Below are 25,934 nucleotides of genomic sequence, written 5' to 3'. Positions count from 1 at the left end.
TTCACTGGAGGTGCTCTAAACTACCTTCTTCTCATACTGGATATTCACTTCCTGTCCTCACATTACAGTGCAGATACAGAGAAAGGGGCATGTCTTAATAGAGAATGGGCTTTTCCCATCAGGTTTGTTAGATACTATACAGTAGGTATTGGGTCATACTGTGGTGCTTGCTGGTCTTCCCAACCATATGGAGCCAAGACTATGGAAGTTAAGGAAATTGGTACAATTTCTGTCTATCTGAATATCTATAGGTGTCACTTTATTTGGGCAGAATCATGACATAATAGATAAATGACTATTTGCTAAAGCACTACATCAGTGATCAGGGCCGCTAATAGAAATCATGGGGACCCTACAGCGTACCTGACGGGGCCCCCTTTAGCCCAACCCTCAACCCCCACCCCTGGCATGCGCCCGAAAATGTAAAAAAGTTCCTCCACTCCTACCAACATAAATAAACAGAGAGAGGTTCAGAAGATAATAATAATACAGCCCTATAAGCTAGTAGGAGGGTGTATTTAGAAAGACCTTTTTTTTTTTCTGCACTGATCATCTGCAAAGCTGCCCGGGCCCCCCCTGCTGAGCCGAGGACACCGGGCCCGGTACAACAGGGCTGGTTGTACTGGCCTATCAGCGGCCCTGTCAGTGATATTCAAATTACACTATTGCCAATTTACGTAGAATGATACGATATGATGATGCATGCACAGTAAAGAGGATGTATGACACTTATAGGTGGTTATCTGCTCTTACAGAAAGATCACAGTACTTCCCCTTGTTCCAGCATTATTCGGAGTTCCATCTGCTTCAAGGCTGAGGTGCTGCCTGTGAAATAACACTATGTGAACCCAGGAACCTTTGAAATTCCAGGCTTGTTCTCAAATGTCAGATACATACCTGCTCCAGTTGCATCCTGCAACCTTTTTTCTGCTAAAAAGTTACAACACTGATGTCTGGAGGGGAGGGGAATAAGTCAGCCCTGCCTAAGAAAAGTTACTTTACTTTTTAGTTGGAAGGTTCACACCAGTAGAGCACTTTGGAATTTTTATTTTTTAGATTGTTACACTTAATTTTATATGTTTTAGTTACTATTATAATGTAAATGATTGCACTTGAAGTTAATTTTCCACCACCCATGCTAAGTCCATGTCTTTATGGACCTTGCTTTGTGCACTGGTGCGCAGTCACGTTGGAACAGGGAGGGGCCATCCCACAAATTTGGGAGCATGAAATTGTCCAAAATGTCTTGGTATGCTGACTCCCTAAGAGTCTAAGGGGCCAAGCCCAACCCCTGAAAAACACCCCACACTCTAATCCCCCGCAACCAAATGATGTGGACCAGTGCACAAAGCAAGGTCCATAAAGACATGGATCAGCGAGTTTGAGGTGGAGGAACTTGACTGGCCTGCACAGAGTCCTGACCTCAACCCGATAGAAAACCTTTGGGATGAATTAGAGCAAAGATTGCGAGCCAGACCTTCTCGTCCAACATCTGTGCCTGACGTCACTAATTCGCTTCTGGAAGAATGGTCAAACGTTCCCATAAACACACTCCTAAACCTTGTGGACAGCGTTCCCAGAAGAATTGATGCTGGCATAATTGCAAAGGGTGGGTCAACTCAATATTGAACCCTACGGACTAAGACTGGGATGCCATTAAAGTTCATGTGTGTGTAAAGGCAGGTGTCCCAATACTTTTGACAAGTGTGTGTGTATATATATATATATATATATATATATATATATATATATATATATAATATATATTTTTTTTATATATATATATATATATATATATGTGTGTGTGTATGTGTACAAAGTGTGTGTGTATATAATATATACACGCATGCGTGTTTGAGCTTTGGGGTGCACACCCTAATGCAATAGGCTGCGCACGCCTATGAGGTTAATAACTATTGTTTAGGCTCCGTTCACATCGAGGCATTTTCTGCTCTAAGCCTCAGCTCTAAAAATGCCCAACAAGACAAATCCCTCTTTTCAATGGCCCCTGTTCACATCTGAGCGTAGGCAAAACAGCAGTCGCTTAAACTACATGTGCTTCTTTTTTTGCAGATTATAGGCGTTTTACTTCTTTTTATTGGTCAACTCAAAACACCTGCACAAAAACGCTGCTAAAACTCAAAAAAAAAAAAGCCAGAAAAATGCCTGTAAGAATAGCAACACCTAGATGTGAACGAAAAGCCTAATGCGGGCCATACACTAGCCGAAAATTTGTGCGAAAATCTGTCATTTGGTCCGTTCATTCGTTTTTCGTCCAGTTATTGAGCACAAACATAAAATCGGTTTTAACTTTTCAAAGCTAAAAACTCAAAGGAACAGTTTGGAAAATTCTGCCGAACCAACGATAAATTGAAAGGTTAATGTGTTTCTCACCCAAACTGTTTGTACTAGACATATGTGACAAACTGAACAAAAAACTGATTCATTTATGTCCATTGAACAATTTATTGTTCGAAATTACAATCATTATATGATGGCACAATTGTCTGCTCTCACGGCTGATTTTTTGTTTTTCGAAAATGAGTTTGAACGATTTTTCAGATAGTGTATGGCCAGCTTTAAAGTTGTATTGAACATTGAGAGTTTTTTTAGTTCAAGATATTGCGCACAATAAAAGAAACATTCCCCAGTAAACTATTTGGTAAAACTCTTACCCCAGTAACAAACTTGGGGACGATCTCACAGCCATCCTGCATAACTCAGGAGAAGCGTTTAGCAATACTTGGAGATCATGGCAGTACTCTAATGTCGATCTGAATGCATTCCCCCAATCAGCATGAGGTACTTGGGCTTATCTGTATCTCCCCAGGGAAGAACCTTCTCTTTTCCTCCTGGTTTCTATCTCGTCCCTTCTTCTCTCTTCTGCTCTTCCTTCTCTCTCATCTTTTTACCCCTCTCTTTACCTGGTCCTTCTATCCCCTTTCTTCTCCCCTTCACTCCCTACATTGTTCAGTTTTGCTGTAGGATTGTAAGTTTGGGACATTTACCAGTATGTCTCACTCCATTTTTGCTCTGTACAGCCTTGTTTGTGTGAGACCCCTTATCCCTGAACCTATTTATATACTTGGTTGCTCCTTATTAGTTTAGGGGTATTTTTTGAGACTTCACTGTTGGCTTTCTTTTTTTATGGGTATTGAGCCATCTGTTGAGTCATTTTACACTTTGTATGTACTATTGTATGCTGCAATATTCTTATTGCTCAATCCACTACCTCCAGTATTGGACATTGGATATGGATGAGCGTAGCGATAAACAAGTTATCGCACCACACCCTGAATACATTAATCAATAAGCAAGAGTATAGACAGGTTGATAGGGTTTTTAAGATGCGAGAGACAAACAAGAAATTATAAAAATGTCAAATTTTATTAATAAATATTATTTGTTAAAAACATACATATAGAAGGCTAATCTCTGCATGTACATCAATTGGTCCGAATTTTCTCAACATGTTTTGCTGTAAAGATATAGCTTCTTCGGGAGTCTACGGATGACGCTCATATAAGCTAATGAGATAATAAACAATTGAAAAAACACTAAATGAATAACACATTATTTTCACAGAAATATAAAAAGTACTATTATTTCAAATCATTACTTGAGATTGTTCTATGTTCCTTCACAGATGATTGCTAATTGGACCTAATTATCCCTTATGGTATACTAATGTTTACCTGGAAATATCTACATAATCATGGTCTAGAGCACAGGTGTCAAACACAAGGCCCGCGGGCCGAATGCGGCCCCCCAGGCCATTTCATGTGGCCCTCGCACCTCTTATGCAGCTGTGGCAGCCCCCTTGTCTCTGCCCCCACCTTTTCTCTGTAGTCGGCAGCAGAGAGGACAGAACTCCTTTGCCAGATCCTGCAGTACTCTGTGCAGCTGCAGAAAGGCCCATCTTTGCCCCCCTCCTCCTCAGCAGTCCGCATCAGAGTGCAGGGCAGAACGCCTCCTACAGATCCTGCACCTCTCTGTGCAGCCGCAACACCACCTTGTCTCTGCCTCCGCTGGTCTCAGCATTCAGCAGACTCTGGAAGCTGACTCCAGCCCTTCTCTGGTTCTCCTCCAGACCCTGCACTTCTTCCCAGATCCACCCTCTGGTAAGGGGGTGCATTGTGATGTAATGGTGTAAGGGGGCGTGGGGTGCTCTGGACATCTAATCTTAAGGGCCATACACACTATAAGATTTTCTGAAGACTTTTTCCTTCAGATTAACTTTTCTATGTAGTGCAAGGGCCTGCCAGATTGCATACAAATTGAAAGTGTTTAGGTTTGACCTCATATTATATGGTTTTGGTAAGTCTAAAGGAAAAAGTCTTCAGAAAATCTTAGTGTGTATGGCCCATTACAGATATAACCGGCCCTTTGAGGGAAATCATAATGCTGATGCGGCCCACGATGGAGGTGGAGTTTGACACCCCTGGTCTAGAGTGTTCCCATTGTAACTTGAAGTTTGCAGATTTTTTTTCATAGTCTTCCTCAATGATATGATGAACTCCCACCTGTGACCTGATGCATGTGAGCACTTTCTTCATAGTACTTTTTATATTTTTGTGAAAATAATGTGTTATTAATTTAGTGTTGTTTCAATTCTTTTTTTGTTTGTTTATTATCTGATTAGCATATATGAGCAATATCCGTAATCTCCTGAAGAAGCTTTATCTATATAGCCAAACATGTTGAGAAAATTTGGACCAATTGCTTGATGTACATGCAGAGATTAGCCTTCTATATCCTATTGTAGGTTTTTAACAATTAATTATTAATAAAATTTGACAATTTTATAATTTCTTGTGTGTCTCTCACATCTTAACCACTTGCCGACCGCTCACATGGGTACTACTGCGGCAAAGTGGTTTGTTATCGTCCAGCGACGTAGACCTACGTCACTGGACTCCTCCCCTTGTGGACGGCACGCGGTCGCCGCCGGGGGCTCGCTCCCACTGTATTCAGTTACAGTGGGAGTCGGGCCAGGGGGAGTCGTCGGGGATCGAGTATGGAGATCCGCCCGCTTGTGTAAACAAAGCGGGCGGATCTCCTAAGTGATAGGCAGGGACAGATTGCAGGATTCAGCATAGCTGAACCTGCAATCTGTGCCTGTGTCACACAGACCCCTCCCCCCCCACACACGTTAGTAAGCACCAGGCATACATTAACCCCTTGATCACCAATAAAAGTTAACCCCTTCCCTGCCAGTGTCATTTTTACATTAACAGTGCATATTTATAGCATACTGTAGTAATGTCACTGGTACCCCCATAAGTGTCAAAAATGTCAGTCAAGGGTGTGATCTGTCCGCCGCAATGTCGCAGTACCGCAAAAAAAACGCAGATCGCAGCCATATCGCCGCCATTACTAGTTAAAAAAAAACAATAAAAATGACATACATTTCCCGTTGTTAGTAGCTGCGATAACTTTTGCGCAAACCAATCAAAATACGCTTATTGTGATTTTTTTTAACAAAAATATGTAGCAGAAAACAAATTGGCCTAAAATGTTAAAAGATTTAGATTTTTACATTTTTTTTTTTGGGGGGGGGGGGGATTTCATATAAAAAAAATGTGAAAAATATTGTTATTTTTTAAAAATTGTCTCTTTTTTTTTTTGTTTATAGCGCAAAAAGTAAAAAATCACACAGGTGATCAAATACCACCAAAAGAAAGCTCTATTTGTGGGGAAAAAAAGGACATACATTTAATTTGGGTATAGCATCGCACGACCGCGCAATTGTCAGTTAAAGTAACGCAGTGCCAAATCGCAAAATATGGCCTGGTCAGGAATGGGGTAAAATCTTCCGGTCTTAAAATGGTTAAAAATACGCTCATTGAGAATTTATTTGTAGCTAAATACATTTCTGCCTAAATATATGACAAAAATTGAATATATTGGATATTTTTTAACTGTCAAAATAGAAAAATATTGTTATTTTTTCAAAATTGTCCCTTTTTTTTATTAATATCGCAAAAAATGAAAATCGCACAGGTGACCAAATACCACCAAAAGAAGCTCTGTTTATGGGAAAAAAAGGATGTAAATTTTGTTTGGGTACGGTGTTGCATGACTGCGAAATTGTCAGTTAAAGTCGCACAGTGCCGAATCGCAAAAAGTGGCCTGGACGTAAGACAGCAAAATCCTCCGGTGGTAAAGTGGTTAAAAACCCTATCAACCTGTGTATACTATTGCTTTTTGATTACCTCCAGTATTGTACAGACCTTGAGACTAGGGATGATGGAACGCTTCGGGTCGACCATCGGTTCGGCCCGAACATTGGGTGTTCGAGGTTCGGCCGAATTTAGAACTTTTTGCCCAAAAAGTTCGGAATTCGGCAACCAGAACCGCCCAAAATGCAATGCTTCAGGAAATGGGCTTTAAAAGCCAGTGATTGGACCAGAACCATTAGCAAAAGCCAATTGAGGGGGCAGGAGAATGCTAGGAATGTGATTGGAGTGACTAGGGGGTCCCTAGACCAATCATTAGTTAATACGCCCCCCAGTATATAAGATCGCCCCCGCCATATTCCTAGCATTGTTATACTGGACATGGAAGAGAGTGGAATGCTGTTCTGTTAATTTTACTTTAAAAGTGTCATTTAGCTATTTTTAGTGTGAGGAAAGGGATATCTAGTGTAGTTAGAGTACTCCTTAACACTTTCCCTACAGAAACTCAATTTTTGAAGCTAACTTAAGTGTAAAGTGTAAGGGGACCGTAGTGTAGTGTAGGGTTAACTGGCAGTGACTGCTATGGCAGGGTGACAAAACCCTTCCATAGCAGGGTGACCGCTATAGAGAAATTATCTTTTCTCTGAATAGCTTTGGCACACCCATATGGCTTCTCACCAGCCAAGCATTTTTTATGCTGCAGGGGCTGCCACTGCCAGTGCTTTTTTGAGGACATGTTTGATGTCAGACATGACATCTGAACATGTGTATAGGGGGTATATATAGACATATATGTCTGAATATATACCCCTAGACATATATAGGTGTGATAGTAGCAGAAATAAATGCTTGCGCTAATGAAATCATTTACAGTAATATATTTCTGCTACTATCCCACCTATATATGTCTAGGGGTATATATTCAGACATATATGTGTATATATATACCCCCTATACACATGTTCAGATGTTTTGCCTGCCTCAAACGAACCCAAAAAATGCCAAAAAAATGCCCAGGTGTGTTTTTGCTGGCATTTTTTGGGGGGTTTTGGAGGCAGTCAAAACATCTGAACTTGTGCACAGTACCACTATACACAAGTTCAGAGGTTTTGCCTGCCTCAAAAGAACCCCCAAAAAATGCCAAAAAAAACGCTAGCGTCAAAAAAAAAAAATGCCCAGGTGTGTTTTTTCTGGCATTTTTTGGGGGGTTTTGGAGGCAGGCAAAACATCTGAACTTGTGCACAGTACCACTATACACAAGTTCAGATGTTTTTCCTGACTGCAAAGAACCCCAAAAAATGCCTGCTTTGAAACCGGCAAGGTGTGGAGAGAAGCTAACCCCCTGTCTGAAAGTTTTCTAATACATACAATCCTTTTTTTTTCTGGTTCTGGACATGCTACAGAGCTGAAACTTCACAGGTACACCTTTTAGACCCCCCCAGACACAAAATCACACAAAAAAAAGTTCTTAAAAATTGTCATTTTTGATAAAAAAGCCAATTATTGAAAATTTTTTTTTAAAAAAGAGAGATTTTTTTATTTTTACTTTGGATTTAGTATCTGGGGGGTCTAAAAAGTGTACATGTGAAGTTTCAGCTCTGTAGCATGTCCAGAACCATAAAAAAAGATTGTTTGTATTAGAAAACTTTCTGACAGGGGGTTGGCTTCGCTGCTGTAACACCTTGCCGGTTTAATAGAAGGCATTTTTTTGAGTTCTTTGCAGTCGGGAAAAACATCTGAACTTGTGTATAGTGGTACTGTGCACAAGTTCTGATGTTTTGCCTGCCTCCAAAAACCCCCAAAAAATGCCAGCAAAAACACACCTGGGCATTTTTTTTTTTTTGACGCTAGCGTTTTTTTGGGCATTTTTTGGGGTTCTTTTGAGGCAGGCAAAACATCTGAACTTGTGTATAGTGGTGTATATACACACATCCATATATTTATATACACACCTAGACATATATAGGTGTGATAGTAGCAAAAATATATGCTTGCGCTAATGAAATCATTTACAGTAATATATTTCTGCTACTATCACACCTATATATGTCTAGGTGTGTATATAAATATATGGATGTGTGTATGTATACCTCTATACACAAGTTCAGATGTTTTGCCTGCCTCAAAAGAACCCAAAAAAATGCCAAAAAAACGCTAGCGTCAAAAAAAAAAATGCCCAGGTGTGTTTTTGCTGGCATTTTTTGGGGGGTTTTGGAGGCAGGCAAAACATCTGAACTTGTGCACAGTACCACTATACACAAGTTCAGATGTTTTTCCTGACTGCAAAGAACTAAAAAAAAATGCCTTCTATTAAACCGGCAAGGTGTTACAGCAGCGAAGCAAACCCCCTGTCAGAAAGTTTTCTAATACAAACGATCTTTTTTTTTATGGTTCTGGACATGCTACAGAGCTGAAACTTCACATGTACACTTTTTAGACCCCCCAGATCTGAAATCCAAAATCTCTTTTTTTTTTTTTTTTTAATTTTTTTCAATAATTGGCTTTTTTATCTAAAATGACAATTTTTAAGAACTTTTTTTGTGTGATTTTGTGTCTGGGGGTCTAAAAGGTGTACCTGTGAAGTTTCAGCTCTGTAGCATGTCCAGAACCAGAAAAAAAGATCATATAGGTGTTAAAGTTAAAGGAGGGTCCCGACCCACATCCCTGTTCTACTGAAAAATTATCTTTTTTTTTTTTCATGGTTCTGGACATGCTACAGAGCTGAAACTTCACATGCACACCTTTTAGATCCCCCAGATACTAAATCCAAAAATCTCTCTTTTTTTTTTTTTTTTTTAATTTTTTCAATAATTGGCTTTTTTTTTATCAAAAATGACAATTTTTAAGAACTTTTTTTGTGTGATTAATAGTTAATGGGGCATGACCCAGAACCCTAGGCACTTTTTAGGGGCATTTATTGGGTTTTAGGGCTTAAAAATTGTGTTTTTTGATTGCCGAAGTTCGGGTCCCATTGATTTCAATGGGGTTCTGAAATCCGAACCGAACTTTTGGAAAATTCGGGTGTTCTGGTCGAACCGAACTTTTCAAAAGTTCGATCATCCTTACCTGAGACTATTTTGTATTCTCGTGTACTCTGTTCTCCTTGTTGTTTTTGTACATTGCAACTTTTTGTTAAATAAAAGTATCACAAAAAAAGTCTTACCAAGGCATGTGCATTGCTGCTGGCTCCTGCTCTCTCAATGGAGAGGAGTGAGTGCCTTGCCATCCTAGGCTATGGGGCTATAGGTTTCTATTGATGCACACAGTGTAGGCAGACACAACTCTAATCCTTGCAAGCAATCGTGGCTCCATAGGATGCTGCAAGAGAAGGTTTCCACCTAGAAACAGGAAACCTGGGGTAATGGCACTAGCATAAATTTGAACATCGGATTAAAAAATAAAGAAGTTGACTACTCTGTAACTGTAAGTGCTTAAAAACTGAGAGTTAGTATCACAGACAGCTTGTTGTATTGAAAAGCAACAAACTTACTGGTAGGATCACAGGGTGAAAATAAGAGAGCCTAAAAAAGACAACTAATAGATGTCCATGTCCCCGGTCCATCTCCCGGGTGCGCCGTGGTGCCTGAGCTCAGTGCCCGATCGGGTCAAGCGGCACCCCCTTATTGGCCCGCCCCTCCGGATATGCTCCCGGATCCTGACCCCTGGGGTGGCCCGAACTGTGCACTCACCCATGTTTCCGGTTCTGGGCAACATGGCCTTTCCGATGGGTTGTAATGGAGGGAGGTTTCGAATGCTCTTGGCACTGGGGCGTTTCCAAGTGCAGCACTTTGGAACCGATGCGATTTGGCCTTCCCTTATGCAGCTGACGGCTGAGGGTGGCCTGTTTGTACTTACCAGGTGGCAAGCGCTTCAGTTGCTGCATTTTCTCCGAGGGCTGAGGCCATTGATGCCCCTTGAGATCCTTATTTTGGGGGACACCCCCCTGCCTCATGCCCTATCCCAGCTCTATTCCATACTTTCGGAGCCCCCGGGGGACTTTGTCCTCCCGGGACTCTTGAAGTGGGAGGGGGAACTACAGAGTACCTTCATGATGACCCAGCGCAAAAATATTATTCGATTCTCTTTGCGCTCCTCGATCTGCACGCGTCTCCAGGAGACCAACTACAAATTGATGACGCACTGGTATTACACTCCGGCTCGGCAAGCCGGCTTCTTTCCCGAGGCATTGGACAGATGTTGGCGTTGCCTGGACGACCGGGGTACCATGCTCCATATGTTTTGGAGCTGTCCCCGGCTGCAGAATTTCTGGTCTGGCATACGAAAAATATCCCAAAATGTGACTGATGTTGTTCTACAGGACAATCCTGTTTTCTTTTTGCTGCATTGTACGACTATCCCCCCGCAGCGCAATAAGAAATCGGTCCTGCGCCACCTCCTCAACGCAGATAAGGGGTGCATTGGACTGTGCTGGAAATCTACGACCTCTCCTTCGATACCGCTTTGGCTGTCCAGAGTTAAATAAATAAATGACTTTGAGGACCTGGTGATGACCTCGCAGGGCAGGAGGGAACAATACACGGCGACTTGGAGATGTTGGAATATGTTCATCCTTTCAGATGAGGGCAGGGCCCTACAGGCTGCCGCCTGAGCCTTGCGCACTGCGGACTCGGAAGACCGCACAGGATCCATCCGGAGTTCCCCCCCTGTTCCCCTCCTTTATCTGTTCCCTTTACCCGCTTGCCGCTATCTTATCTCCCGTCACCTTTAGCCCCCCTATCCCCACCCCTCCTTCCCCCCCCCCCACCTGTGTTCCCCTTCTCTCCCTTTCACAAGCACTATATAACTTCATTCTACCCTTGTGTCACTTTTACTCATCTTTTTGTTTTCCCGGTGAGAAAGGATCTCTCTGTGTATTTATTACACGCACTGAATACCAAGACATACTTACCTAGATGCTAATTTTTATGTGGATATTCTGACCCACAACTCTATTTATGTGATGATGTGCATTGTCACTGCACGATGCTGGTTTACACGTTTAAATGATTACATGAGTCTTTCTTTTACTATTTCTCCTTTTGAAATGCTGATTGTCTACGTCCTTTGTTCGATACTGCTTTTCTCACTGACTCGCAGTCAGTTATATTTCTATTATACTGCACTTTCTAATGTTACCGTATATGACACTTGTTTTTGTTAACTTTGCATATTTCAATAAAGAATTTGAAAAAAAAAAAAAGACAACTAATGCAGACATCACATCAAAGAATTGGTGAGCTTCAATATACTGTTTGCTTCTCGGTTTATTACTGCTTTAATTGACTTATAAAGTTGCTCACATTGAAGATGAAATTATTAGCTAATGAATACAAACTTTAGTACTGGTTAAATCAATCTTTTACAGTGTTGAAAATTTTCAACATAAATCTAATTAATTTGCTTTTTAAAAACAATTGTGAACAGTAAAGTCATTAAGGAATCCCTGTCACTACCCATTATTAGTACCATTTATTGGAGTTCATTTGACTCCAAAGGATCATAGTTTTAGTTGATAAAAGCAATTCAATAAAAGAAGGTAATTTTGACCCAGTGCTGACACAAGCGTCCCATGGTAATCATAGCTGCCCTCCTGTCAGGCTTCAGTGAACCCTATTAGTGGGGCAGGTCATCTCCATTTGCTGCAGAATTGAACTGTCATGGATACACAAAAACATCCATGTATACAAACTGAAAAAAGTAGATATCATCTGAAAGCTGCTTGAAAAAGCATGAGACAGAAGTGGATGACCTGGTAGATATTAGGCTTCCTAACAGCATGCAGTGCCAATCTGCAGCACCTGGAGCTGGAAATCTACTTTCTTATTTAAAGCGAGATTGACTCAGTAGAGAGATACATAATTGCATCCTTTGCACAAAGCTTTGGTAGGACCGTATCTTGAATAAGTGATTTATTTTTTTGCTTTATATTTCACTGTATGGTGTGTTCCACTTGCTCATCGTCATAGCGACAAGGATGTTAGGAAGTGAGGGGAAGTAACACCAAGAAGTCAACAGGTCTCGGTGAAAACCCGTCTATTTGTTTCCCCACTCTATCAAAAAAAAAAAAAGTGTGACAGTACTAACCGTCACTATGAATGAATGACAGATAATTAATGGTTTGGATTGCTTCAAGTGGGACAGTAATATTGGTCGACCATATCTTCATATAGAAATATGAAGATTTAATACCACCATACACAGTGTATTCCATGTGCTTGTCTGTGAGAGAGACACACAGACTGTCATTGGCAGACTTCCCTATTGTTTGTGTATTGGGAGGGAATGTGGATTGTGCCTGTCTCATTTTTAAATGTTAATGACCTCACATTGTTCTGTCTGCCTTTAGATAAGCTTATTATGGGATGTATATGTGTATGTGGATTGGCTGCTAAGGGGGAGGGGGGTTTGTCCCACAGTGTATATCTTTGTGTACACTGTATGGGAGTGTAAAACTCTGTTTCCATTGGATTGTGAATGTCAAGGCCTGTTTTCAACAAGGTCCACCTGGGGGGTAACATTGTGGGAAAAAAACTGTATAAAAGTCTGTTTCTTGTTCAATAAAGTTGAGTTATACTTCACCCTCAATCTAGAATCTTGTCTCTAATTGGGGAAATATGCTACAAGGGATTTCTATGTCCTTCATACTCCCTTGGATAATCACTAAGCTCTTGTAAGAGCTTGTGTAAGAGCTTGTACCTGTGCCTGCTGCCCTCTCTGCGTTAAAAAGAGGTTCACCCACTGGAACCTGAAGGCTTGTCATAGGTCCAGGGTGGGTAGGAGACAGCGAGACCCCAACCAAGCTGCGGCGGTTCATGGGGTCTGAAGCGGTTATGGTGTTTGGTGGAGTGCTTGGAGCCCTCGGGAAGCACTAGGAGCATCCGAGGTACCCGGTTGATCCGTTATAAAAAAGTTTGGCTGTGGTTAGACTTTAAATGTTAAATTTTCTTTCCTATATAGCTTGAAAGTGGGCATTTTATTGGCTATGCAAAGATTTGTGAAAACGGCCTGGCAGTGTTCTAGCTAGCTGATTATGCATTGTCAAATAAGTTGAAATGAGAGATCTGTTTTAGAGCTTATTTACACGGGCAGAAAAAATGCTGTGTTTACATGCGTACAGCAGGTAGTTTTGTATGCATTTAAATGCAGCACTATAGTAATCTATGAGGCTATATACACAGCTGTGTCTACATACAAAAATGTGTGCTATGTTTAGTTGTGCACAAAAAAAAGTAAGACGCAGTTGCAGTTAGTTTTACACGCGTAGATTTCCAGACTTTTCCAAGCGGGTATTTGGCTTGAAATCTTTCATTTGATTTGGGCTCACATCTGTCTCGGATACATCAACCCAACCTGGAAGAGTAGTTTGAGAATAATAAGCATTACATTAAGCATTTCTTGTAGACTGGTTGCAGTTTAGCAGTGATGAATGTGGTTAAATGGATTGATATGTGTGACTTAACTCATTTGCAGTATCCTCCTGTAAATGCCCTTGGGAAGGTCCCTGTGATTGGAGGAGAATTTTGTGTATGCATAAATACCTATGTGCATTTTGGGTCACTGTATATAAGGGAAAAAATGAAGAAATATCCTAAATAGTATTATTTATGCAAAATACGTTAAAAACAAAAACAAGAATTTGTCTATTTTTCTGCTAAAATGAACATATATTCATAGTATTTTTGAGGTGCACTTAGCACATTACCAGCTACAGCAACCTCGAAGACTAATGACTAGAAGTAACAATTTGACTTAAACTGATTTATTTTAACATATATTTTAACAGTCCTTTTTTTAATATGAATGGGCTACCAATTCATGGCAATAGATGGGAAAACTGGGCCTGCAGCTTTGTTTTTACATGTGTGTTATAGTGCACTGCAAGGGGTATGTATTGGCACCTACTTTGTACATTGGGCTTCCATTAAAAATGAATAGCACCACCGGGCACCCAATGCATTACAGTGCATTGTAGTAACACATGATAAATTGCACATTTTATCATGCATTACCGCAATTAAGTCTTTAAACCAGTGTAACTGCTCTTTTAGTGCAGTTATACTTTTATTTTTTGATAGGATTAAAAGGAGTTTGCATTTAAGGACCTGACTGAGAATATTTTGACAAGATGTGTGGCATCAAGGAGGCTACACAGCAGAAATCTTGCTAAATCATAAACGAGTGAGTAAAACTATGGGGTGGGCAGCTGGGGTGGAGATATTAAAAAAATAAGTGTATGATGACTAAAAGTATGGAAGGTTAGCCTTGGTGGAAGTGTCAACCTCTGCGATCATTACCCCTACACTCTTAATACTTCTACACTTGTCAGCTTGGCGAAGTAATATGTCAGGGCAAAATCAATGCAGGAAAAAAAAATTATGGTTAAAGAAGCAATGCTGTTAAGCGATTAGGTAAAATAAAATGCTGCATCATTATATGGATTTAAAAGAAGCTTCAGTTAACATGAACATTTTGATTTAAACTCAGTCAGACGGTACAGCCTAACTGCTGTGTGACTCTTGTTTTTATTCTGGAATTAATCTTGTACAGCCGGCTGCTTTGCTTACTAAATCCCTTCAGCTGCCAAAGCCCAAAGTTTGGGAGTGAACCTGTGTCCAAAACGGTCTACACATGGCCCAATCTGTTAGGTAACCTGATCATTTTAATAAATTCAATCCTATTTACAAACACATTGAGGCATTTTTTCGATTTTTTTGATTACTTTGATTTGATTCTCTAATTTAGACATTTAGAAAATAAAATAAAAATGCCATGCCCTACGTTCCCTTGTTAGTGCTTCCCTCTGTAATTCTCAATAGGACATGATGGCATAGAGCAGTGGTGATCCACTTACATTGCTATAGATCGGGGGCCCCTGAAATTACCAGAGGGCCACACATAATATTCAGGGAATGTTAATTTTCAGAAAGTTGCTAGAGACTGGAGCAGCAGAGATAGACAGGTGTCTACAGGTATGCTACAAGAGATGATCAGAAACCTACTGTAGGAGTTGTAGACTAATGCCTAGTACACATGAGAAGAAAATCAGATGAAAACTACTGCTTTCAAAGCGATTGTCTGATAATCTGATCATTAGTACACAGCTTTTGAGAGCCAATCACGACAGTTCATGTGAAAGTCTTTGAAGGGACAAGCACACAATTTTTTTTCATACGATAACAGAATGAACAATTTTCGTTTAATAAGTATTGTACTTTTACGAAAAATTACAATACAATACATTACATCACTTCCGAAGTTGTATTCTGAAGTATGAGAATTTTCGTAATTTTAGAAACCTATTGGTTTTTTATATTAGACTAGCATGTAAAAAAAAAAAAAAAAAATAGATGATCATTCGTTCAATTTTCCTTTTGTGTGTACTAGGCATAAGGACATAGACTGGAGACACATCAAATGAGATTACAAGTGATCACTGCTCCTACAATCCCTTTGCAAACCAAATTATCACACATTTGCACTTCCTCCCGTTAAAATTATTTGTGCCAAATTTTGATATTTTTCTAAGTAAGACTCATAAAAGATCAAAGGAGCAAAAACACAAAAAGTGAAAAAGGATTTAAAGCACAGACAAAAAAAAAAAGAGGCAAAAGAAGTGTTTAAGTAATAAAACCAATAACCTGCTGAAAGGCAGCAAGTTGGGTACCGGGTATGATTAAAAGTTATTGATTATTTAACCACTTCCCGCACGCCCTATTACAAAATGACGGCGGGTATGTGGTTGTATTATCCTGACCGGACGTCATATGACGGCGGCAGGATAACACAGCTCTGGGCACCCTCCGGGGGCGAGCAGAGCGGCGATCGGTGATGCGAGGTGTCAGTCTGACACCCTGCACCTCCGATCTCGGTAAAGAGACTACTGACGTAGCTCTTTACCATGTGATCAGCCGTGTCCAATCACGGCTGGTCACATCGTAAACAGGAACAGCCGTTGATCGGCTTTCCTTAGTTCGTGCCTGACAGGCACGAGTAAAGGAGCGCCGATCGGCGGCTCCCCTGACAGGGGGGGGGGTCGGCACTGGTAATCAGATCATTGATTACCAGTGCAGACCCTCGGGGGGGGGGGGGATGCCACTAGATCCACCAGGGATGCCCACTATGACCCCAGGGATGCCCACTATGACCCCAGGGATGCCCACTATGGCCACCAGGGATGGCAATCAGGGCTCAGGGAGCCCCCCATTGCCTTCCCCATCAGTGATGCCCACCAGTGTCCTCCCTATCAGTGCTGCCCACAAGTGCCCATCATTGCCCATCAGTGCCCACCAGTGCCGCCTATCAGTGCCCATTAGTGCCCCGTCAGTGCCACCTATCAGTGCCCGTCAGTGCCACCTATCAGTGTCCATTAATGCCGCCTATCAGTGCCCAGCAGTGCCGCCTATCAGTGCCCACCAATGCTGCATATCTGTGCTACCTATCAGTGCCACATATCAGTGCCTATCAGTGCCGCCTATCAGTGCCACCCCATCAGTGCCAACCCATCAGTGCCTCCTCATCAGTGCCTGTCAGTGCAGTCTCATCAGTGCTCATCAGTGCAGGAAAAAACGTATTTATTTACAAAATTGTATAACCTAAACAAAACTTTATTTTTTTTTCAAACTTTTCGGTCTTTTTTTATTTGTTTAGCAAAAAGTAAAAATCGCACAGGTGATCAAATACCACCAAAAGAAAGCTCTGTTTGTGGGGGGAAAATGACATAAATTTGGTGTAAGTACAGTGTTGCATGACCGCGCAACTGTCATTCAAAATGCAACAGCGCTAAAAGGGGAAAATTGGCCTGGGCAGGAAGGGAGGGAAGTGCCCTGTATTAAAGTGGTTAAAGGATTAGTAAACCCACAACAGTAAAATCTGTCTGAATATGCAGTAAAACATGCTTCTTATACTCCCTGAGGAACCTAAGGGGATAATCCTCTGCATTGTGTAAAAAGGCTGTTTGATCCTGTTTTCCCTGTTCCTCCCCTTCTTCCACTGTCTTCAATCTATCTCTTGATTGAACAGAGCCTAGGGGAAAGGCTGCACATGCTCAGTTTGGTGTGTATTGCTAGAGAGTTTTATTTTTTTTTTCTTGGGAGAGTGCATGTGATCAGCACAAGGCTGATTAGCGCTGTCCAGACAGGGTCAAGGGTCCTGCAGCCTCATTTGACAATCAGGGGAGAATGAAAACTACTCCTACAAGCTTTAACCAGACACTGCTAGAAGTCACAAGACTTCTCTAACTGCTGATGAAAAATGTATTTATCCGTTTATATTTACTAAAACGATTGCATTTCCATGTTCTATGCACTGAGGGAGACCAGATATAGTAAATGCAGGGTCCTGGGTTTAATAACACTTTAGGCTTACACTTAAAATTAAACACTGAACAATATAATTATTCTTCAAAAAGAATCCATATGCTTCCACTATTTAAAGACCCTGTCGTCTACTTTTCATGGAATCATTTCTTACTGTATTTTTCTACCTTCCTATAACCTGTGCTAATCTTCAATTAATCGTATAAATATATAAAAGTGCTGGATTATCAGGTGTTAAAAAAATCAGGCAAAATTGTGACCAAAATAGTGAAATATAAATATTAAGTGCCAAAATTTATATGAAATATTTAAAATTATATATAATTAGGTAAACAAAATACACTCATAAAAAGTAACAATATTGCTGTGAACGATCCCCTCCGTGATCAAATAAATAATCCACTCAAAAGTGAAAAGAGTGATCAAATAAACAGTCCACTTTCAAAGTGAAAAAGTGTATCAGAGCAAATCCTCCGTGGTGAATCGCACCTTCACCTCAAGCACCCAGTGTGAATGGGTCCTCAGCTCCAGTGACCAAGCAATTAAGCCTGGTCTAATGTGCAGTATACCCTTTCTGGGTCACCTCTTTTGGATCAAAGTTGGTCAATCGATCCCCCCCAGATGAGGATCCTACTCTGGATGGATTCCCCTTTGATCGGTGTGCCAAAAAAAGAAAAATCTCCAATAGTGCTTACATCTTTTAAAACTCCACTTTATTAAAAATCAAGGATGTACTCACATAAGGTGCTACAGTGCACCAAACTTTAAAAGCCTTCAAACTCAAATAGAACTTTTTCCTGTTAAACCAGAGTTTAATGCCACTTTAAGGGGCTGGTAGTACCATCATTGCAGCATCTCCTACATAGCTTTATATAGAATTGGCAATTCACTGATTGATATTACTTGTACGGTAGCATTGTTATGGAAAGCTGACTATAATGTGCCAATCTAAAATGACATGAAAAGCAGGAGAGAGCGGCGCCGGCTTAGTGTAGCATAAATTTATTGATACAAAATGAATGTAGCAACTTACTCTGAGGTAAGGATAAACTGGTACGATAGGTATGGCGAGATCATCTATCTTCTTCTCCTAGGGAAGTGAAGTGGAGGAGGGTGGTTTGGTACCGGTGAATCCGTGGAGAAGCTGTTTTTCAGCAGCTTGTCCGTGAGTTTGAGTGGCGGCAGTGGGCCTGACGAAGGAGCACGGATGCTCCGGACGCATGCAACCCCTATCTTTTCCCTACCAGGAAGTGACGTTGATCAGACCGGAAACTGGGAGCCGGAGCCCTGCCGAGAACCCTCCGCCGCCACTCAAACTCACGGACAAGCTGCTGAACAACAGCTTCCCCACAGATTCACCGGTACCAAACCCCTCTCCTCCACTGCACTTCCCTAGGAGAAGAAGATAGATGATCTCGCCATACCCATCGTACCAGTTTATCCTTACCTCAGAGTAAGTTGCTACATTCATTTTGTATCAATAAATTTAGGCTACACTAAGCCGACGCCGCTCTCTCCTGCTTTTTATTCCTCAGAGCCCCTCCTTGCTCCAGCTGGCAGCCGCCGAGCATGCCCCCCCTACCTCCTATTGGATTCCTTTCTCTGCTGCTCCACACCCTCCCTCCTACTTTTTATCCCCCTCCCCAATCTTGTCCCCCCCTTACTTTGTACTACCTACCAATACTAGAGTGCGCCATGACATCACCCACAATCTAAAATGACATCACTATGGAAAAAGGTAATGCTTGCATTTAACCACTTAAACCCCGGAAGATTTTACCCCCTTCCTGACCAGGGGGTATTTTGCGATTCGGCACTGCGTGACTTTAACGGACAATTGCGCGGTCGTGCGACACTGTACCTAAACGAATTTGGCGTCCTTTTTTTCCCACAAACAGAGCTTTCTTTTGGCGGTATTTGATCACCTGTGCAATTTTTTGATCACGCGCTATAAACAAAAAAAGAGCGTAAATTTTGCAAAAATAGCAATATTTTTCCCTTTTTTTTATATGAAATTCCCCCCCAAAAAAATGTAAAAATCAAAATTTTTTAACATTTTCGGCCAATTTGTTTTATGCTACCTATGTTTGGTAAAAAAAATCGCAAAAAGCGTATTTTGATTGGTTTGCGCAAAAGTTATTGCGTTTACTAACTAAGGGAAAGATTTTTGTCATTTTTGTTGTTTTTTTTTTTAACGCGTAATGGCGGCGATCTGCGATTTTTTTTTTGCGGTACTGCGACATTGCGGCGGACAGATCGGACCCTTGACTGACATTTTTTACACTTTTGGGGTTACCAGTGACATTTCTACAGTAATCAGTGCTATATATATGCACTGTTACTGTAAAAATACACTGGTAGTGAAGGGGTTAACTTTATTTGAGAGGGAGGGGCTGTGTGTGTCCCTAGGGGCGTGATTCTAACTGTGATTGGCTGTGGCTTCAGCTGTATGCAGAGTGATCAACGGATCTACATAGTAGATCCATATGATCATCTCTCATACAGAGGGGAGAATGACAGGCAGCTTGTTTACACAAGCTGCCTGACTTTCTCCCTCTCCCCCGCCGATCGCAGAGTGGCCGGCGGACATCGGGTCCGCCGGTCACACGCGCGGGGGGGTCCGTGACCACGCGGGAGCGGGAGCGCGCCTCCGGCGGCGCGCGCTCGCTCCCTAGACCCTCACAAGCTAGTGACGTAGCCCTACGTCACTTTGCCTGTGAGGGGCTGACCGCCGCCGTAGATAGTCGTGCGGCGGTCGGCAAGTGGTTAAGTGAAACCTCTTTACTAGGGGTCTTCAAACTATGGTCCCCAGTTGTTCGGTAACTACAATTCCCATCGTGTCTAGTCATGTCAGTGAATGTCAGAGTTTTACAATGCCTCATAGGATGTGTAGTTCTGCAACAGCTGGAGGGTGATAGTTTGAGGATCCCTGCTTTATTTTTTCTTACTGCATGCCTCCTTTTATATTGCTTGGCTGATGTATTATCTGTTACATTTAAAATACAATGGTATTCAATAATGCCTAGCTTGTCATTTTTTTCCCCCCTATTATGCCTAAATGGCCTAAATGCAATGTGAACACCTATTTGCATTAACCTATAAAGTATTATAATTTAGTGAATAGACTGCCCATACAGAGAAGTATTTTCTTACTAGCTGCAAGCTGCTTGTGTGCGGTTTGTATGTCAATCTGCTCACCTTCCAGATCAATGATATCAGATTTAGAGTACTTCCGACACAGCACAGGTTTCTGTGTGTGATGTCACCTTGTCCCCTGCTAGGTTTAATTACCTGGAAACTACAGAACGGCTGCACTGTTTTCTCCATCTCAGCCCACAGAGAAGGTTAGCAGGTTCTGTGAAGCATAAACTGAGCTGGCTATATGGTTTAGGTAGATTGTAATTCTGCCATTCTGGGTCTTCTTGTCTCTAACATAAGTCATAAGAAGAAAAAAACAGAAGGAGTTTGCATGCTGGGATACTTGTAATAACAGGCTTATTTAAAAAGATAAAAGCATTGTATAGCATGCAGTTGCAACTAATCAACCAATATTTAATGTTCCCTATTGCACAGAGCCAAACAAAGGTAAAATCCAACGGGTTACCTGCACTTCCATGTATAATATTTGCTTTTTTTAAATTGTTTTCCAATATAACACTGTACATCAGTATGTCTTAAGTGTGTTTTTTCCATTTGTAAAACCTGTGGTGAGTCATTCCTGTCTTTTGAGGTTTGTCTGTATGAATTCAGGTATTGCTTTGATGATTGTTGTTACTAGAGCTAGGTTAGACTTGCTCAAGGCATCTATGTTTAAATCCAGCTTATTTTACAGAATTGACGGTCAGTTTATATTTCTTTGATAACTGTACTGTGTGGTCCCTTGCATACCTCCTGCAGTGTTAAATATATCTAGAGCTCATAACTAGATTTTCTCAGTTTTTGTCTTTTGCTGCCTTTGGGCACATATGATGACATCATGTCACACTCTGTTTTGAACATCTAGATGAAAAGCACAGGGAAAGTAGAAGGCAATTTCTACCAATAGGGTGATTCATGTCTGATTATTTTATAGGGGAAGAATGTGTGGTGTGAATATGAATTTCATGCTTAAAGAATACCTGATCCCTGGAACCTAGTTGGTTTGAATCCCAGCCTTAACACCACCTGTGGTTTTCTTTTGCTTTTGTGGGTTTCCCCGAGTACTCTGGTTTCATCCCACACCCCAAAGACATGCCAATATGTTAATTGGCAGCTGCCTAAATTGGCCCTAGCATATGTACAGTATGTATACATGTAAGATGGGGACCTTAGATTGTAAGCTCCAAGGGAGCAGGTACTAATATGAATGTCAAATGTAAAAGCATAATTTGTTAACAATAGCCAAATACCTGTAATAAATGAGCTGTGCCCTCCCTGAAAAGTCATCATTATTGCCTGTGTAGTCTCCCAACAGCTGCTCTTTTTCAGTTGCTGACTTACTATGCCTTGTTCTGCTCGGAGTCTTTGTGTGGATGTAGCCATCTTGGCTTAGGCAAGACTTTGCTTCCTCGGGTCAGAGCTTTTCACCAGGAGAACAGTGAGCAGCACAATGTTGATATAACTAAATCCCACTTTGAATCGCCTGAGACTAGCAGTCAGAGGCACAAATAGCTTAGATTTTGCACTGTAGATATAGAGCTATCAGTCTGTAGGCAAAGGAGTGCCTAGGCATCCAGACACACCAGGAAGTGCACTGATATTTCTCAGGAGGGATCCAAGACAAAAGAAAAAATTTTCAGGGTCCTTAGACACAATTAATATTTCTAAATGTTTCTAATTTGCTGTTAGCCTTTGGATTTAACAGATTCAGGGTTCATCAACTTCAGTGGGATTTAGATTCTGAATTTGAACTTTTGATATGTTCATTCGAACCTCCATGAATAATACATATAGTAGTGTGCACATGCCAGAGGACAACACTGAATTACTGGCAAGATCAAGTCAATTTTTTACACTTTTGCAAAAAACCTTCTATTAGTATATTTAACAGACCAAAAGAAAGCAAATCAGAGAAGTTCATTGTTAGGGTTTACAAATCTTTTAACTTCACAGATAGCCTGTGGCAATGCAAAACATTGAAAAGCATATGTAAAAAACAATTTCAAACTCAATCTAATGTGCTCAGCAGTGCAATGCATGGTGCCCTCTTCTAGGATGCCTTTAACTGGTTGCATATGTGTTGTTTTGCAGCAAAGTATATTGGCTGTTACATGGATGACACGCGACAGAGAGCACTCCGTGGAGTGTCCTTTTTCGACTACAAGAAGATGACAGTGTTCCGTTGCCAGGACAACTGTGCGGAACGGTAGGATGGTGATTGCTGAATGAATAGAGCTTTATTAGTTTGTGCACATCAACATACTCTTTTCTCCTGCCAAATCCCCATCCTTTTTATGATTTAATTCCTTGTGTTGAATTGTAAGATTTATTTAGCATGTATACTAAGCAGTATATTTCTGAACACTTAATCAATCATTTTATTGTAAGCCGTGCATTTTAAAATACTAAAGGCAATAAAATGTTATAAACAAATAATAGGTAATTTTGTGGCAGAATTTTGGATGACTGCAACAGTACTTGGCAGTTTAAACATTTTTTTTTCTTTTTTGTTTTATAGTATATTCAGCCAGCACTGGAAAATCTCAGTCAATCTAACAAGGCATTGATAGCTCAACAGTTTCACAATCTCTTGGGGGATTTCTTGGGGCGGTTTGCTGTTTAAAGACACATGGAAACTGGCCACCCTAGTTGCCACATGGTTTCACAGCAGTCACAAATTTAATGACATATTCTTTAACGTTAATCATTGACATCCAAGAGCCTCGGGGGTTTTTATGCTTAAATTCCCTCAAGTCCATACCAGCTTGTTAGGCAGTACAGTAGATTTATTGTTTTTTATATGCATCTCAGTACATTCAGGATAGTATTACACCTGGCAAATCCTGCATAATTTTATGACTCAATTACAACTGAAATTGCTTGATATAGATTATAAAAATGTAATTCAGAGCACTGAAGACCTGAAACCTGGGGAACTTAATCTAAGAAGGTCTTTAAAGTCAAAGCTTTGATGCACCATCTCTTGCTTCTCTATTGGTTGTCGCTGCTCTTTCCTCTCCCCTGAAGTCAGACGCTGGGGAGACTATGTTACCAGAGCAGAGTGCAGAGAGATAAGCACAAGAATCTTCCTTCAACAAGGTAGTTAGTATAGGAATTTTGAGGTAGGTGGTAGCAGGTTTATGCTTCATTAGATCGATCCTGGAATTTCACTTTAAGTAAGAAGCAACATTTGGTTTCCCTTATATTTCAAAAAAGGCCTTTCTCTAAGCAAAACAGCCTGGGTAATCAGGGGTAATCCCGTCCAATTAGAATACATGTTCCCCAAGATATCCCCTAACCTCATGGGGTACATAGTAAAATAAAAACACCAACACTGTAAAAAAAGACATTTATTGGAAAAAAAATTGTCCTTTGATGTAAATCCAACGTCAACCACATCCTATTAAATTCATTTTTCTTCATAATTGTATGCCAAAATGTATACTGCTACATTTCTTTGGTGGAAATAACCCAAATGAGTGTATACTATTTAGCCTGTAGGAAATTTAGTCTACAAGCTATAGTGTGTATATATGTATAAATGTGTGTGTATGCATGTGTGTGTGTATATATATATATATATATATATATATATATATATATATATATAGATAGATAGATAGATAGATATATAAATATATATAAATATATTTATATATATATATATCGATCAATCCTGCTGTACTGATGGCCTCATTTCTTGAGGCCTGAAAATGGACAGGACGATATATAAACCCCCAAATGACACCTTTTTGGAAAGTAAACAGCCCAAAGTATTTAGTAATTTTTTTGTCACAATTTTTTGTAAAATTAAGAAATTAAAAAAAAAAATTCAATATTACCTTTTTTATTTATTTTTTTTTACATGTTTTTTTGCAATTTTTTTTACTGTCAGTGCAGTAAAGCACCATCATATGACTGGTGTGGTAGTGATTAGGGACACTGATTTGTGATAGTATATAATAAAGAGAAATAAATATATAAATCCAAAAAGTTGCAGCGCCCAAAAGACAATAAGGTGCAAAAAGCACAGAAAAAAAAAAAAAAAAAATATATATATATATATATATATATATATATATAAAATGCGTTAAAACAACTGGAAAAAAGTTCAGCGAAAAAGTACATTCAGGTGCTAATTTAAAGTGTCCCAGTGCAGTAATAGGCCGCTATGGTCACACGTGAAGGTGTATCCTCCACCGTATAGGTAATTTTCAAACTCACCAGAGCCCAATGCTGTCTAAGTTATAGTACAGCAATATCGTATGTATCCATGGAACTCATGATCTTGGAAAGCCTGAAGAACTGATAATATCCAATAACAAGATTCTCCTCCAACAGAGTAGATAGCTCAACTTGCCATATGAGGGAGTATGAATAAAAGGAAAAGGCTTGTGGTGTAGTACGAAAATAAAAATGTAATAAAACATTTCTACAACACTGACAAGCCAGTACAGTGTAAATAGATAAAAACAAGGGATAAAACAAAATTACCAATGTGCAAGGGGCTTTCAGACAAGGATACCAAGGCTTACTACCCCAGGAACATTGCAATATACTGTATGTCTTGGTAAGGCAGATGGCCAACACTTATATATAAGGCAGAAAATAACCTGTTCATAGAGCATTCACTGTCTATTTAGCACAAAAAAAAAAAAAAAAAAAAAAAAAGATAATTTACAAACTGAATTTACACCAAAAGCTCACTGGTTTGAGTGTCCTTTACTATTTGCCACATACAGGTATCTGAAATATCCCATTCTTCAAAGGAAAACTCAGGTATAGGTCACATTCGCTGTATCTATGATACATTAAATGGTATGGCTGCCAGCTTTTAACAGTTGTAAACCTTCAGAGCGTTTTAGATGTCAAGTCAATGATTTCAATAATAATTTATTAATAATTCCCAGAGATTTTTACTTGCTTATTGCTGCATAAGTGCATATAGATACCATTATTTTCTAAAGGAAAATAGGCCATTTGCTTTTTATGTTGAATCAGAACTTCACCCTTAAAGAGAAGTTTAATGCCTCCTTCCCTCCTCCCACTTTTGGATTTTTTTTTTGGGGGGGGGGGGGGGGGGTAGGTATCCAGTTTTAGCAGGTACCAGCTCCCGCTTCCGCTCCGACGACCTAGGCAATCAGTATTTGTAGCTGTTGACTTTTGACATATTTTTTGGTTACTGAATTTGTACTTTGCAGGAGAATTTGTCCCAGAGCTTAGCTAACATGATGAAATGTTACTTTGCAAAAAATATCCAATCACTTGCAAGGAAATTCCACAGATGGAAGTTTAGTGTCCT

At 40.4% G+C, this 25,934-nt stretch overlaps 1 protein-coding gene across 2 annotated transcripts in view; it reads left to right on the top strand.

Moving 5' to 3' along the window:
- WSCD2 (WSC domain containing 2) overlaps window positions 1-25,934 on the top strand; it is a 465,279-nt gene that overhangs the window by 290,836 nt on the left and 148,509 nt on the right. For both annotated transcript variants that reach the window (XM_082264348.1, XM_082264347.1), the window contains exon 3: window positions 22,724-22,838. In XM_082264348.1, the coding sequence (XP_082120474.1) occupies window positions 22,724-22,838 (115 nt within the window). The remainder of the gene's footprint in view (window positions 1-22,723; window positions 22,839-25,934) is intronic.

Source organism: Pelophylax lessonae (assembly GCF_965119305.1).
Source record: "Pelophylax lessonae genome assembly, chromosome: 1".
Classification (NCBI taxonomy): domain Eukaryota; kingdom Metazoa; phylum Chordata; class Amphibia; order Anura; family Ranidae; genus Pelophylax; species Pelophylax lessonae.
The sequence above is the reverse complement of the archived record's forward strand: the minus strand, read 5'-3'. Positions and strand labels throughout refer to the sequence as shown.